At 38.1% G+C, this 14,236-nt stretch overlaps 1 protein-coding gene and 1 long non-coding RNA gene across 10 annotated transcripts in view; both read right to left on the reverse strand.

Annotated features, from left to right (window-relative positions):
* Positions 1 to 1,796: 1,796 nt before the first annotated feature.
* On the reverse strand, positions 1,797 to 13,081 carry LOC135439304 (phenoloxidase-activating factor 2-like). 7 transcript variants are annotated; one of them, XR_010438028.1, is made up of 3 exons: positions 11,699 to 11,843; positions 10,846 to 11,009; positions 1,797 to 2,062 (listed from the first exon to the last, which is right to left on the reverse strand). XR_010438028.1 is itself a non-coding variant. In XM_064698010.1 (3 exons), exons 1-3 carry the CDS (start codon positions 12,976 to 12,978, stop codon positions 9,854 to 9,856), a joined length of 1,104 nt encoding a protein of 367 aa, XP_064554080.1. In that variant the 5' UTR covers positions 12,979 to 13,043; the 3' UTR covers positions 9,780 to 9,853. The 7 variants fall into 7 exon arrangements, 5 of the variants coding, with proteins under 5 accessions (XP_064554080.1, XP_064554082.1, XP_064554081.1 ...); XM_064698010.1 differs by lacking the exons at positions 1,797 to 2,062; positions 11,699 to 11,843 and adding exons at positions 9,780 to 10,774; positions 12,957 to 13,043 and having other exon boundaries at positions 10,846 to 11,006; XM_064698012.1 differs by lacking the exon at positions 1,797 to 2,062 and adding an exon at positions 9,780 to 10,774 and having other exon boundaries at positions 10,846 to 11,006.
* An 18-nt stretch (positions 13,082 to 13,099) lies between these two features.
* The window catches only part of LOC135439306 (uncharacterized), a 45,950-nt gene continuing 44,813 nt past the window's right edge, over positions 13,100 to 14,236 (reverse strand). For all 3 annotated transcript variants that reach the window (XR_010438032.1, XR_010438031.1, XR_010438030.1), the window contains exon 3: positions 13,100 to 13,123. This is a non-coding gene — a long non-coding RNA (uncharacterized LOC135439306). The remainder of the gene's footprint in view (positions 13,124 to 14,236) is intronic.

Genomic DNA, 14,236 nt, shown 5'->3' on the forward strand with positions numbered 1-14,236 from the left:
GTATGAAAGTTATTTGCTTACCGTCCGATCAGTTTCAAAATCATTTAAAATTTGTTTGAGAACATTGATTTTATAACATACGTACCACGGGCAAGGCCGGGTTATACCCGCTAGTTTTATATATATAGATAAATAATATTACATTACATTGACAAAAAGCTGTTGGCTTTTTCTATTGATATCACGAATGAGCTCACATTAAGGATCAGATTTTCCATATCAAAAATTTTATTTTATATGAAATGATTTAAATTCCGCCTGACAGCTAATTTGTCGTCATATTTATTTTTTTAACAAATAATTTGTTTCATTTAATTGGGAATTTCATGTGTCGCTTGCCATTAACAATTCAACACGGCAAAAAAGCAGAAGCATAATTCGAATATTGTGCATATATTTTAAATAGATTGGTGTTGGGCTGACAGCGCGGCTGACATGATGTGACTTTTTGGCCAAAAATCAACAAACAATTTCATAATTTGGCCAACAGCTGAATACGCATGTAAGCACACACACCCACACACACACACACACACATGCACACGCACACGCATTTTGCATGTTTACTTTTTTCCGTGCTGCTGCAGTGGAAAATTTTGCGATTTTCTAATTACAATTTTTGGCAATAAATTTTGTCATGCGGCTGACAGCTTTCAGCTGCTGCGCACATGAAAAACAAAACGAAAGCAAAACATAAAGGAAACGCGTGAAAAGCGTGAAAAAACGGTAATAATAATATTTACAGCACGCCTGAAAGGCGGCAACATAATTTGCATAGTTTCAGGTGCACAACAAAATGGCGGGGAATCGGAAGCGCGGCAGGGGAAACGGCGGGGCAAACGGCGGAGCAAACGGAACGATAAACAATATGCCAGCATTCAGTTTGACGTCGTCGCAAATGCGTTAAACAAATAAATTAACGCAATTCGGCGAAAATCTGCAACATATTTGGTTAATTTCCAAATAGGCTTTTCCCAGCGTTGTCAATATGCAAATTTCGCATTGCAAATTGGCCCAGCTACAGCTACAGCTACAGGAAAAGTGTACACAAACACTAATTGGTGTGCATGAGAACTGGCCTCGGGTGCTGTAATTAAAACGCGAATACCAAATACCCTTTGAAGTCAAACTATTCACAAATTAACATGGAAAATAACGAATTTAAATTAACTTTCACTTGCAGTTTTTCTCCAGTTGAATTATTTGAAAAATTAGGGTGATGGGAAATTAAAAAAGTTAATATAGAATGAAAACATTTTGATTTTGATGTTGTTGAAATTCAACTATCCGGAATATTAGGATGCTACAAAAGCTCTTTCACAAAATTATACCATAAGTTGAAATTAGATTTTCAAACTTTACATGTATATACAGGCAGAGATATATACAGGCATACACGAGATGCCTGCATCGAATACCTATTAATACCTTTGGACTTGACCCAGTGGGACAGATATCTTCCAAGGACTTAGAGCTTTAGCGACCACATTTTTTCGGCTAAATTCTATACTTCTATATGAAATATTATATTACAAAATAGATTTTGCATAATAAAGTTCGCAAGAAACCCAAATAGAAGCCGTTACAGTTAGACAGTAACTGCCTCTAATTACAGTTTTAAAGTCACTTACCTCACAATCCAGAGGTCGCTCCTTCAGCCTAAATTCCATACTGTGTACAGAGTATGGCGCCGTCTTAGCGACCCTCAAAAGCCAAAGTCTTTACTCTCTTTTATGCTGCTAAATAATTTTAATTATTTACATATTTAATTATTAACTTATTTCTACATACCTGGTCTTCGTGCCGGAGCATCTCTTGGTTTTCATAAATACATGATATATCCAAATAAGAGCACTTTTCATAGACCTGAAATAATATTATCAATTATATAAGTTCATAATGTACAAGGAGTTTTCTACTTTCTCTTTTCGAATTACATGTACAATACCAGAATTCTCCTAATTATCCGTAACTGTTTGATATTTGATATATTGCCAGCATAATTCTTCTCTGGACATAATTAAGGTCACTTTTGAAGACTACATACGATATTTTTGCTGTGCTATTAAAGAGAGAGAAAAATATTCAAGCGTCATATACAACACATGCAATAGTCATCAGCTATATATAATTACATTGATCAGTCTATAAATGCTTTATATAATAACATTCTGTCTGTAAATTCGTTTGTGTGTTACAAACTGCAGCACGTAGTCAATATACCCCCAATGTGATTATAGTTTTCGTTGTGGATTGTAGCTTGAAGCTGGAACCGTTTGATATTTGCATAGGTCGCGTATTTTGTGATTCACGGCATTGCAAATAGATTTTCAATATGCTGTGCGTGCGAGTGCGTGTGTGTGTGCGTGTGTGCGTGTGTGTGCGTGTGTGCGTGTGTGTGCGTGTGTGGAACAGTTCATTCTATACCTCAATAATTACATTGTATTTATTTGTGCTGTTTTCGATAGTCGCTGCCGCCGTGCCGCAGGGCAGCATGTGGCAAGTGTGGCAACTGCTCGACTCAACCGTTTCCAGCATAATTATTCCAATTTATTTTGTTGCCAAAATCTGTGCAAACTATTTACACACACTCTTGCCAGGGTGTGTGTGTGTGTTTGATTTTCTGCAAATTGCATGCAGAGTTTATTCACCGGCCGCACTTCATTATATAGTCGTATAACTATAACTATTCGATGTACTCCCCTCGAATCCCTGCCAATCAATCAAAATGAATCAACCCGCTGCCAATAACCCAAATGCAAAATGCATGAATTGGATTTGTTGAGTTTGCAATTTGTTTTGGCAAGGGATTTCTTTACGCGAAAATTTATTTAATAAAATATAGTTTGGTTTGTGGATTTTGTAATGTTCGAGAGGCGCTAAAAGATGGATATTCCGATAAAATGTATGCATATTTAAAAATTATATTATAATTCCCAAAGAGTTCAAGCTCTTTTCCTCTATATATTTCTTGCTCCCAATATTATCTTATTTAAATGTCAATATTAAATTGCTTGATCGTTTTCGATTTTGTTTAGACCTAAATTCGCATCTATGTATATTTAAAAATTCTCTTGTAATTCCCAAAGAGTTACTAATATTTTTCCTTTATGTCTTTGATGTTCCCAATATTATCTTATTTAAATTTGAATATTTAATCCCTTGACATCGTTTTGTTTTTCTAATTATAGCTTTAAATTAAATTTGAAAAATGTTGGTATTCCCATCTACCTGTATTTAAAGATTTGCCCTTAATTCCCATAGAGTTTTAGCCATTTTTTGTCTTCTTTCTAATATTATTCAATTAAAATTTCTGTTATTTTATCCGTTCGCTTCCCTTTACCTGTCTGTGCCTTGCGCATTTGTCGCACATATTTTTGGCGCATTTTCGGGATATTTAATTAAAGTCCACCCGTGGCCAACTCGCTAAAGCATTTGAATGGCCCTCACACACAGAACTTTACAGTGTCATCCATTCGGGTGTTTAGTTGTGAGAAAAAAGCGTGTTCTCAAATTTATGCACCTTAACTTTGTACGGCAAAGTTTTTAGGCTCAAGGTAAGCCCCCGGCCCGCCTCGCCCTTTGACTTGCGGGAACCCTTTAAAGTTTTAGCTTTTGGCCAAGATAAGGCGCGTGAAAGTTTGGCATTCATTTCGAAATTAATTAAATGCGCGCATATCTGGAATGGTGTCTCGACTCGAGTTGACTTCACATCGCCTCGGCGATTCGGCCAGAATGGACACAAAGCCGGCAATTTAATTGCGGCAGCCAATAATAATTGGCCAAAGCGGATTTGGCTGCACACGACAAACATAAACCGCTCTCCAGGTGCAGGATCTTAAGCCTTCGGTAAGTACTGCTTGTGCACAGTGTAAAAATTTCGCAGAAATATTTCTTACTACACCCTGTAACTATTGAGCAAGCCGGGCATTTCAAATCTCTAAGGGAGTACACTTTAATAGGCAATAATAAATAATAAACTCGAATTGTATGCCCCTCTACATGTGATAGAGGGAGTCAAGGCTAGTTTTGAGTGCCTGACAATTGAATAGGCACAAAAATAATAAAATGAAGAGAGGTGCTGGCTACAGGGTATCTCGTAGTTGGACACACATGCCTTCAGTCCAACTAGTTGTTTTTATTGTCTTTTGTCTGGCTGCGGCTTTCCCCGAATAACTTATCGAAAGTTATGGCCAGACGGACTTGGGGAGTCGCTAATGCCAGTTAGTTTCTTCCGTTTTCGTTCATTTTGAGTGTCCTTTACCCCGAGATCCTGTCGCTGCCAACCGATTTTTCTTTTGTGTGCCGGGTCTGCCGTATTACTTTAAGCGGCTTAAAGTCTTTGTACGCGTGCGTGTGTATGTGTGTGTGTATATATGTGCGTGTGCGCTTCATGCTGAACTCTGTTATTGAACAACTGAAGCATTGTTAAGATTTAATCAAAATTGAACTGGGCTTATAAATTACTAACTGTTTCAGCAGACAAGTAAACAAGTTGTTTGATTGGGCCTCAATGTCAGCGCTGCACAACTATCGATATTTTTAGCGATAGTGCTTGCAGTTGAAGCGATATTTTTAAAAAGTATCGATAGCTATAAAAAGAACTTATCGAAAATTAAAGAGACGCAAATGGGACGAATAATACTGGGAAATCAAGGTCTAAATTAAACTATGAACTTTGCTCTGACATTAACATTTCAATCGAAGTTTATCGAAACGATTCGATCACAATTTCTTGATCGATATTTTTCATTTGAAATATTTGCAGTTTGTACTCGTTTTTTTCCTGTCGCTAGTATTTAATCTTTTGGTTTAAATCGCAGTGCTGCATATCTGCCGCACATTAAACTAAATCACCTCAAAGACTGAAGTAAACTTATTTTTAAAACTAAACATAATAATTTATACAATTTTAATGGGACTCTTGAACTCCTTTGGGATATATTGAAGCTAAAATGTAATTTTGCTCAGCTTCTTTAATTTAAATCGATATGTTATCATTGTAATTTTATCGATTTATTCAATTAAATTTAAATTTCAGAAATGTATAGTTTTAGCTGAAAATATTTGATTTCGCTTTATTTTTTGTTTATCAATTTTCAGCTTATTTTTCTTGAACTAAATTCGTTAATAAATGCAACGAAAATCCTTCGAAATTTAATCAATTTTGAAAAATAACCTACAGCAACTTACAAGAATTTTACTTAAGCTTGTGCTCAACTTATGCCCAGATAAGATTTATTTAATTTATTGTTTGGCCTGAACGAGCCCCAACGACTTGCACGTAATGCGAGCAGCAGGAAAAACAACAACAACAATAAGAACAAGGAGCACAACCTGCAGTATAATGTTAACTCGGCTAGTTCATGGACAGTTTGATTTTCATTACCCAAAACGACGACTTCACATCGATGAACTGCATCAGCAGAGGCAGAACAAGAGCAGCAGCAAACACAAAGCTTAGGACAGGCGACAGGAGACAGTAGACAGGACACAGCACAGGACAAAATGCAGTGATGGGTTATTTTTTGTGTCCAATAAGAGGTTAGTCCAGTGAGAGGTTAGTCTAGAGAATAGCCCTAGAGCACACACTTGGGCAACTGTGAGTCAAGCTGAGAGCTGGCGCTGGCGCTGGTTCAGTTGCGACTCGTCATCATCAGCACCAAACATCAACATCAGCATCAGCATCATTATCATCATCATGGACGCGCTGGAGGCAGGCAGCATCATCATCAATGGGTATTCGGTGGCTGGCAAGTTGTTCAGTCGCTTTGGCCAAGAAAGCCAGCGAAGCAAATTGTTTTTAATTAAAAGTAAACAATATCAATTCATTCGACAGTTATCCAGCTATGCTGCTGACAAGGCTGCACCAGCTCTTGCTCCAGCTTCAGCTTCAGCTGCTACTCTTCTCTCTCTCCCCTTCTCTCTCTCTTTTTGTCTCTAAGCTCGCAGTGGCTGCATTGTTTGCCAGGGATTAAGAGAAAAAACAGACTGGCTGAGGGCGTGACTGCTCTGGAACTTTGACGTGACCTGTCCATTTATATTGTATATATCATGTATATATATATAAATATCTATACTTAACGGCGTGGCAAACATTTCCATTAATTTTTCTCTGACCATTATTAATTGTCTAAGTTGCAGTTGACGGTCGCGCGTTGCCGTTTAATGTTGCAGCTAACGGTATTATTTTCCCCTCTGCCTGGCTTTCCACTTGCCATAAAGTTTTCTTTTGCAACTGGTTTTCCTGTTTTAATCAAACTGTGTTTTTTTCCATTCAGCTTGTTTTATTTTGTTGCTTAACTTTGTTGCACTTTTAATTGGTCTGCAAATATCTAAAGTTTGTTTTATGATTTTTATTTTTTATTTCAATTTTTTTTTTTTTTTTCTGTCTGCGATTTTTGATGATGCGCTGAAAACTTGCCAGTTTTCGCCAGGGAATGTCTATTAATTTCTGTCTGCCGGGCAAGTATTTTCTCTAATTTTATGAGAATACGAATATATAAAATTATATGGCTGTGAGTTTTTTTTTCACGGATAACTTTTTTTCATGGGGTTAAGCGCAGCATTCCTTAAATTCCCCTTTTTATTAATACCACATTATAAAAAAGTACAAAAATAATAATGGAATAAGAATGAATTTGTTGCGGGCTGCAAAAGTTTCAGTTGATAGAAAATATGCAGCTTATTTCCATACTTGACAGCGATGCATTCATACCTAGACTCAATTTTTAGTTGATTGTTGCTATTGGAACTTTTCTATATACAAGTAGTTTCTTGCTTAGGTCGAGGTCGAGAGGACAAAACAAATCGAGCCCCTAACTAATTAATTTCTCCATTTATTAACCGATTCTATCTAATTCGACAAGTTGACAAGTTTTATAAATAAATCTTTTGAATTATAACCCAACAAAAGATATTGATCAAAAATATATGTAATTATTGAGTTTGAAAATCTGCTCCGATAGTTATGTGCTATTCGTTTATTAATAACTAGCGGGTATAACCCGGCCTTGCCCGTGGCACGTATGTTATAAAATCAATGTTCCCAAACAAATTTGAAATGATTTTGAAACTGATCGGACGGTAAACAAATAACTTTCATACAAACGTTTTCCGCCAATTTACCACTGTTGCGAGTGGAATTTCCCAAATCGCTGAAATACGTATTTATTAAGTTCTTATGTAGAGCTTTGAAAATAAGTTTGAAGCAAATCGGACACAACTTAAAACTTCGCCCAAAAAATCTTTAAATCGCATTCCCCCCGAAGAAGTTTGAATTCTGCGAAAAGTGTAAAACACGTCTCAAATGATTTTTCTTATAGATCTTTGGAAACGAATTTGAGCGCGAAACGTCACCCACCAAATCTTTGACCTCCATTTCCACCAAGGAGGAACGGATTTTTCGTAAAGTGTGAAACACCCCTTCAAATGAATTTGAACAAACATCTTTTAAAATAAGTTTGGGGCCGATCGGACGGTAAACAAATAACTTTCATATAAACGTTTTCCGCCAATTTACCACTGTTGCGAGTGGAATTTCCCAAATCGCTGAAATACGTATTTATTAAGTTCTTATGTAGAGCTTTGAAAATAAGTTTGAAGCAAATCGGACACGACTTAAAACTTCGCCCAAAAAATCTTTAAATCGCATTCCCCCCGAAGAAGTTTGAATTCTGCGAAAAGTGTGAAACACGTATCAAATGATTTTTCTTATAGATCTCTAGAAATGAATTTGAGCGCGAAACGTCACCCACCAAATTTTTGACCTCCATTTGCACCAAGGAGGGATGCATTTTCCTAAAAGTGTGAAACACCCCTCAAATGAATTTGAACAAAGATCTTTGAAAATAAGTTTGAGCCCGATCGGATGGTAAACAAAAAAGTTACATACAAACGTTTTTCGCGATTTTTCCACACTTGCGGGTGGAATTTTCCCGAAACCCCGTCTTAACGTGCACCTACATCACATAAGGTAGCTACAGTGAAAATTTCAGCTTCCTAGCTCTTACGGTTTGGGCTGTGCGTTGATCACCAATCAGTCAGTCAGTCAGTCAGTCAGTCAGTCAGTCAGTCAGTCAGGACAAACAGTTTTATATATAGAGATTCTTTTCAGGAAAACTCTTGTTAATAAATTTAATAAAACATGCATAAGCATATATAATTAAACAAGAGGCTCTAGTCGAAAGTTCATTACTAGGGATTACCCAGAAATCTCTTCTACCAACACCAAATGCAGCTCGCAGACAATAATTGCCAAATGTAATTCAATTTCTGATTCTCTGCATGGCTATATAGCAGAGTATCTGTTAGTATGGCATGCTCCCTGGCTGTCTATATAAATTGAATTGAAATTTCACACAGATACACAACAATCGGACAATAATTAGCAAATATAATTCAAATGCAGATGACCTGCATGGAAAAATAGCAGAGTATCTGCAAGTCTAGAATGCTCACTGGCTATCTATATAAATTTAAAAGGTATTTCTCACAAATTCACATCTACTTCACATCTAAAAACACTCTTGACGAGGCGAGTTAAATTACTCCCAACAAAAAGGCACAAAACCCATATACAGCTCTTATAATATTCCACATACGCACCGTATGCAAAAGTACGCATGCTGTAGGCAGTGACTAGAAGGAGTGGGTGGTGCGGGGAGGAGCGGGCGAGTGGCCCTCATCATCATTATGAATTTTCGGGTGTTGCTCTCTCTCGCTCTCTCTGTCCCTCGCCCTGCCTCTCTTCTTTCTCTCTCACTTCTCTTTGGGCTGGTCTGCTCTTGTGTTTGTTGAAAGGAAATACATACGTGCGCATTCATTTCATTTCCGTTTTGTGTCGCAATGTGGGCCAGGGACGTGGCGACGAGGGGGCGGAGGGGGCGTTGCCATGACTATGTCTCGACTCTAACTGCCAGGGCCCGAGCGGTGTGTGTGTGAGTGTGTATTTGTGTGTGTCCAACTATTTATTTTTATGACATAGTTGCGATTGCCTCTGCCCCGCTGTCAGTCCCTCTGCAGGCCCCCCCTCTGTCTACTTCATGTGAATATTGCCATCTAAATATGTGAAAATTGCTCATTTGAAATGTGACCAGAGCAATATACGGGGTTGGTGCGCTTTTCCGGGGGCGGAATGTCTAGGCAAATTGCCTGTCAAAAATTTTGTAGCCAATTTGTTTTTGTTTCGCCTTCTTTTTTTTTCTTCCCTTTTTCCGATGCTTATCGAAAGTGCTTGACGCAATTGTTGTAATAAATACAATACAATATTTTTAAATTTTACGTAAATAAAATTTAAATACAATTTTATATGTGTATATATGTTATATATATGCAGGACAAGCCTGTGATAAGGGCTTTGTATTGGCGATTTCCAGTTGAATGTTTGGAATTGTGAGAGGAAATATCGGAGCCTTTTGAGTGTGGGAGAAGCTAATTTTTTATACGTGGACTATTTGTTGTAAGTTGCAACGAATATGTATAAAGATATTTGCAATAACAAATAGAAATAAAAATTGCACTTCAATTTTGTAAAATAATGCAAGAAAGTGCCTGAAGAAAACTAATTGATTATTCTTTTGGGACTAAATATAACATAAGAGCAAGTTTTAACAAATTAGAATTATTATAGAATTGTCTTGACATCGAATGATCAATAGATTTAATATTGGAAGTGTAAAAGAGAAATGTTCATACTGTTAAAATCAAACAGAATATGATGATTCTAATTTTATAGAATTATTAATAATCTTTTATTTTGAATTTTCGAAAGTTCTACTCATATCAGATGGATATTGCTGAAAATCAAAGAATTTAAAAGGAAATAAGTCCAATTTTCGACTGCATGTCAAATTTACAGCTTCGTTGTGCATTTCGAATGCATTTCCCTAGCGTAGTATTCAGTTGTAAAGGAGGGCGTAAAGTAGTTGGGATTCACGTCAAGATCCTTGAGGCTATTGCGTACCCATTTTTGCATTTGAAGCACATTCGCATAGACGCCAGGCACATCTTCCGTGTGACAGCCCAAGCCCCAGGACACAATGCCCAGTTGGAAGTAATGATTGGGATGATCGTGCAGGGGACAGAAGAGCGGCGAGCCGCCATCTCCGGTGCACGCATCCAGGTCCCTCTCCCCGCCGGCACAGATGAAGGTCTCGTGCAGCTCAAAGTGTCTGCCCAGACGCGTCGAGCGTAGCCTCTGCTGGCACTCGGTACGGTTAACAATGGGCAGATCCACCTTTCGCAGCACATTGCGGATATTTGGGTCATCTGGGTCAAAGCTGGGCTGGCCCCAGCCCGCCACGAAGCAGCGTTGGAAGTTGAGAAACTCATGCGATCGAGGCAAGCAAATGGGCATTATGTGATGTGTCAGCTCCAGAGGTGTTCCCAAGATCAGCAGCGCAATGTCGTATATCGCGGTGGCCCCGTTGAACTGCTCGTGGCAAATCGTTTCCCGAACCAAGCAATTCTTATGCTGGAGCGGCTCAATCTCAGAGTGAATGTCCCATTCGCCTGCTCGTACCAGCAGATCCTGAGTGCGGCGAGTGTAGACGATGTGGGCGGCGGTCAGGACCACATTTGGTGCCAAAATCGAACCGCCTCCAATAAACTTTTGCTCTGTGCTGGCATTTACAAATATGGCTACCACCCAGGGAAATTCGGAAATATCCGTTTCCTGATCCTTGCCCTTGGCCATTGGCATGGGTATGGGCATACCCTCGATATTGTGTACGCCGCATGCAAATTTGGAATTTGGCGCTGGGGCTGGCACTTGCTGTGGCAGGTTTTATTTGCAAATAACAACAACAAAAATACTAAAAAAAGAAAGTTGCAACTTTTACTTACAATATTCTCCAGCTTGCAGCATACTTGAAGATTATTTGGACAAGGATTAACTACGCTCGCTCGAAAATCGATTTGGGCCCTGGCGTATATATTAACGGTTTCCTTAATGCAGTACGATCGGAAAATGCATCTACTCTCAGGGCCACAGGATGACCGCTGAGCTGCTAAAACGATAATAAATTTATATATTTGTAGCTATAAATAAAAAGCAATTAATATGTATTTGTGTTTGTATGTATGTGTACCCGCATTTTCGTTCGTTTGCAAAAACAAAAGAAATATTAAGCTCCACACTCTCCACATTTCGGTTTTTATCTGTCTAATCCTCTCTCTTTCTCTCTCGCTTTCTTGTGTTCGAGTTCACAACTAGCGATAACGCACTACAGCTAACAGCACATGCGTTCGCAAATTCAGCTGAAGGTGGACTGCCGCTCGCTTGATGTGCGTTGTTTGAGTGTAGGCTAAATAAAAGTACGGCAAGCCTGCAATGGACTGGTGTCCGTTAAAGCTCAGCTAACACACAGCTAGCTCATTGCCGAAATTTGTTCAGTTTATGTCGCGCCAACAACAACAACAGCAGCATAATTTTATTAAGAGAGTGTGAAAGCAGAGAGCGTAAACTTAAAGAATATAAGAGTGAAGAGCACCACTAGGCTAGGCAAGCCAAAGCCTGCTCAGCTCAGCTATTTGTGCCATATTGAAAGAGCTTTGCTTCTGTCGCCGCAATTAAATAGCAATTATAAAGTTGCACTCCTTTTAATTGCTATTTAATTGAGGAGGATTCAAGCAAAAATGGTTTAGTAGCAGCCTACAAATATGCTTATTTATGTATGTGTTTATTAATGTTTTCTACCTGCATTTTAATTGTTGCTGCCGCAAATGCCACTAAGTATAAGGTTCCAACTTCTGCTTCAAATACTTCCAAGCCGCAGTAATATTTCGCTTTCTTTGTTGTTGTTGTCTCAGTTTGGTTAATGCGTCACACAAAATCGAATATCCGATCGAGTATGTGTGTGTGTGTGTGCAATGCATAAAAGCAGAGAGCTGAGCTGCATCTATTTACTCTCAAATTTTTGATTGCAATCAATTCGCTTCTTTCTATGTTGTTCGTGCTTAGCATAAAAGAGCATAACAGGGCAGCTGGGCTGAGCGGTTTAAATACTTTTTTGGCGAACTTTAAGCTTTTATTTCCATGCAATATTTATCAGTTAAGCTTATCTCATCGCTTTGTTGTGCCTTCATTATTCTGAAAACAAATATAAATAAAAACACAAGATTAAGCTAAAAATTCCGGGAATTATTTAAGTGCTCATGCTTTGCCCTTCGGGAATTTCAAAGAAAACATAAATTATTAATTTGCTAAACAAAACTTGATTGCTTGTGGATGCATAAATGACACATATGTATTTTAAAAATACTGATAATTAAAGAGAGAAAGAATAATATGAAATATCTCTTTGAGCAGAAGAGCGGAGATCCGTCATCATTAACAGTGCTGGACTCCCTATCCTGCACATTAGAGAATCGTGCAGCTCACAATTTGACTTCGCATGATTCACAATGGCCAAATCTACTTTTAGCAACAGTTTGTTATTCTTTAGGTGTTCTCAGAGCTAGTCTGGCCCTAGCGGGAAAGCAGCGTTGCAGTTGAAAGAGTTCACGCTCCTGGGGCACACTGATGGGTATTATATGATGGGTAAATGTTGGGGGATATTTCAGTATCAGTAGCGCGACTTTGTATCTGCCATTGCCCCTATCAAAGTGCTCATGGCAAAGCGTCTCATTTACATAGGTGTCCATATGAGCATAGGGTTCCTGCAGCGTCTGCATAACCCATTCGCCGGCGCGCACCAACAATTCCTGAGTCCGGCAGTCGCCAACGCCGTGGGCAGCTGTGAGCACCACATGGGGCGCCAGTATGGAACCATCTGTGATAAATCCCTCTAGTAGTTGTATTTCCCATCGCAAAATACGAATATAGAGCCACCATCCCGGGAAATACGACACAGCTTGAGTACATCAACTACTTCGATCACTTTGGCACACACATTGATTTTGTGTTTTATTTTTATATTTATATACATATATTTAAGAAAGTTCTTGGTACTTACTATATACTCGTTCCTGCAGCATTTTTGTAGATAATGTGCACAGTGAGTTTTTGATCTCCTACACATAATGATTCCCTCGCCATATCTTTCATTATTTTTATGCCAAATGGAAATGTATGTATGTGTGTGAGTAATCAAACAAATGCCAGATCTGCATTTAGAACATCCTGAGAATAGAATAGAAATTAGAAGAAATTAGTATTGAAAGCATTTGTACCCATTGCATAAGGATAAACGGGATACTTCTTTCGTATTTGTATTTTGATTCCAACAAATTTATATATTCTGGATCAGCCAATCTAGTCTTGAACTGTCCTCAATAAATTTGATGAAATACTATAGTTCGATTCAGAGTGATACCCTGTACCCTGTATCCTCCATTTTGGAACTTGTTCTTATATTCTGTAGTATCAAATAAGCTGAGTAGCTGAGCAATCTAAGTTTAAAGTGCAAAATTCTATACATGTCTGAACTGTACATATGTTATTTTCTGGGAATTTTATAATTTATATTAATGCTGTTAAGACGTCTGATTAGAATTGTTTTGGCGTCTCAGCTGAATAATAAGCAATAATTATAATAAATGAATACCAAATCGTTTTCAGCTTAAATCCCTTGCGCTCTCGCAAACAAAGCCTAGGGTATTATTGTTGTGCGCCGCAAATTTAAAATCCCTTTATATACATATGTGAATTTGTGCGCTGTTTTCTATAGTTTGCAGCCCCGGAAACTTTTGCCTCTATTTATATGCCACAACTTTGTACGCATTAGCACAGCTCTGGAAAATAATGCCGCAAAATGTATAGAAAATTTGTTTACATCTGGGAAAAGCAACTAATGAGCGCGTTGCGCAGCAAAAATTATCAATTCAATTGCCAAATGATGATAAATGGGCGTAAATAATGAAAACTTTTAAGCACGGCCTTTAAAGAGCTCGCTCTATGTGAGTGAGTGCCGGGAAATTGTCCCAGAACAAAGCTGTTGTTAACTTTGCTGCCTATCGCGCTTTTCCATTTTCTATTCTCTACTTCTTTTATGCTCAACAGCAAAACAATTTCTTGCTTTCAATGCGCTCACAATGGGCATTATGGACTATGGAAGGGAACTTGTGCAATATGTAAAAGAGCGACAAATCGATAGCGACTATCGATTGTTATCGATAGCTGGTATGTATAAAGAAATATTTATATAAAGAGCAATTTTACATATGAAATGCAATAGTACGATATCACGCTATCGATAGCTAATATATAATCGATTATAGCCACAGTCGATAAATT

Source organism: Drosophila montana, unplaced genomic scaffold (genome assembly GCF_035044405.1).
Source record: "Drosophila montana isolate Dmon_TW-CO22-7 unplaced genomic scaffold, ASM3504440v1 contig_402_1, whole genome shotgun sequence".
Classification (NCBI taxonomy): Eukaryota; Metazoa; Arthropoda; class Insecta; order Diptera; family Drosophilidae; genus Drosophila; species Drosophila montana.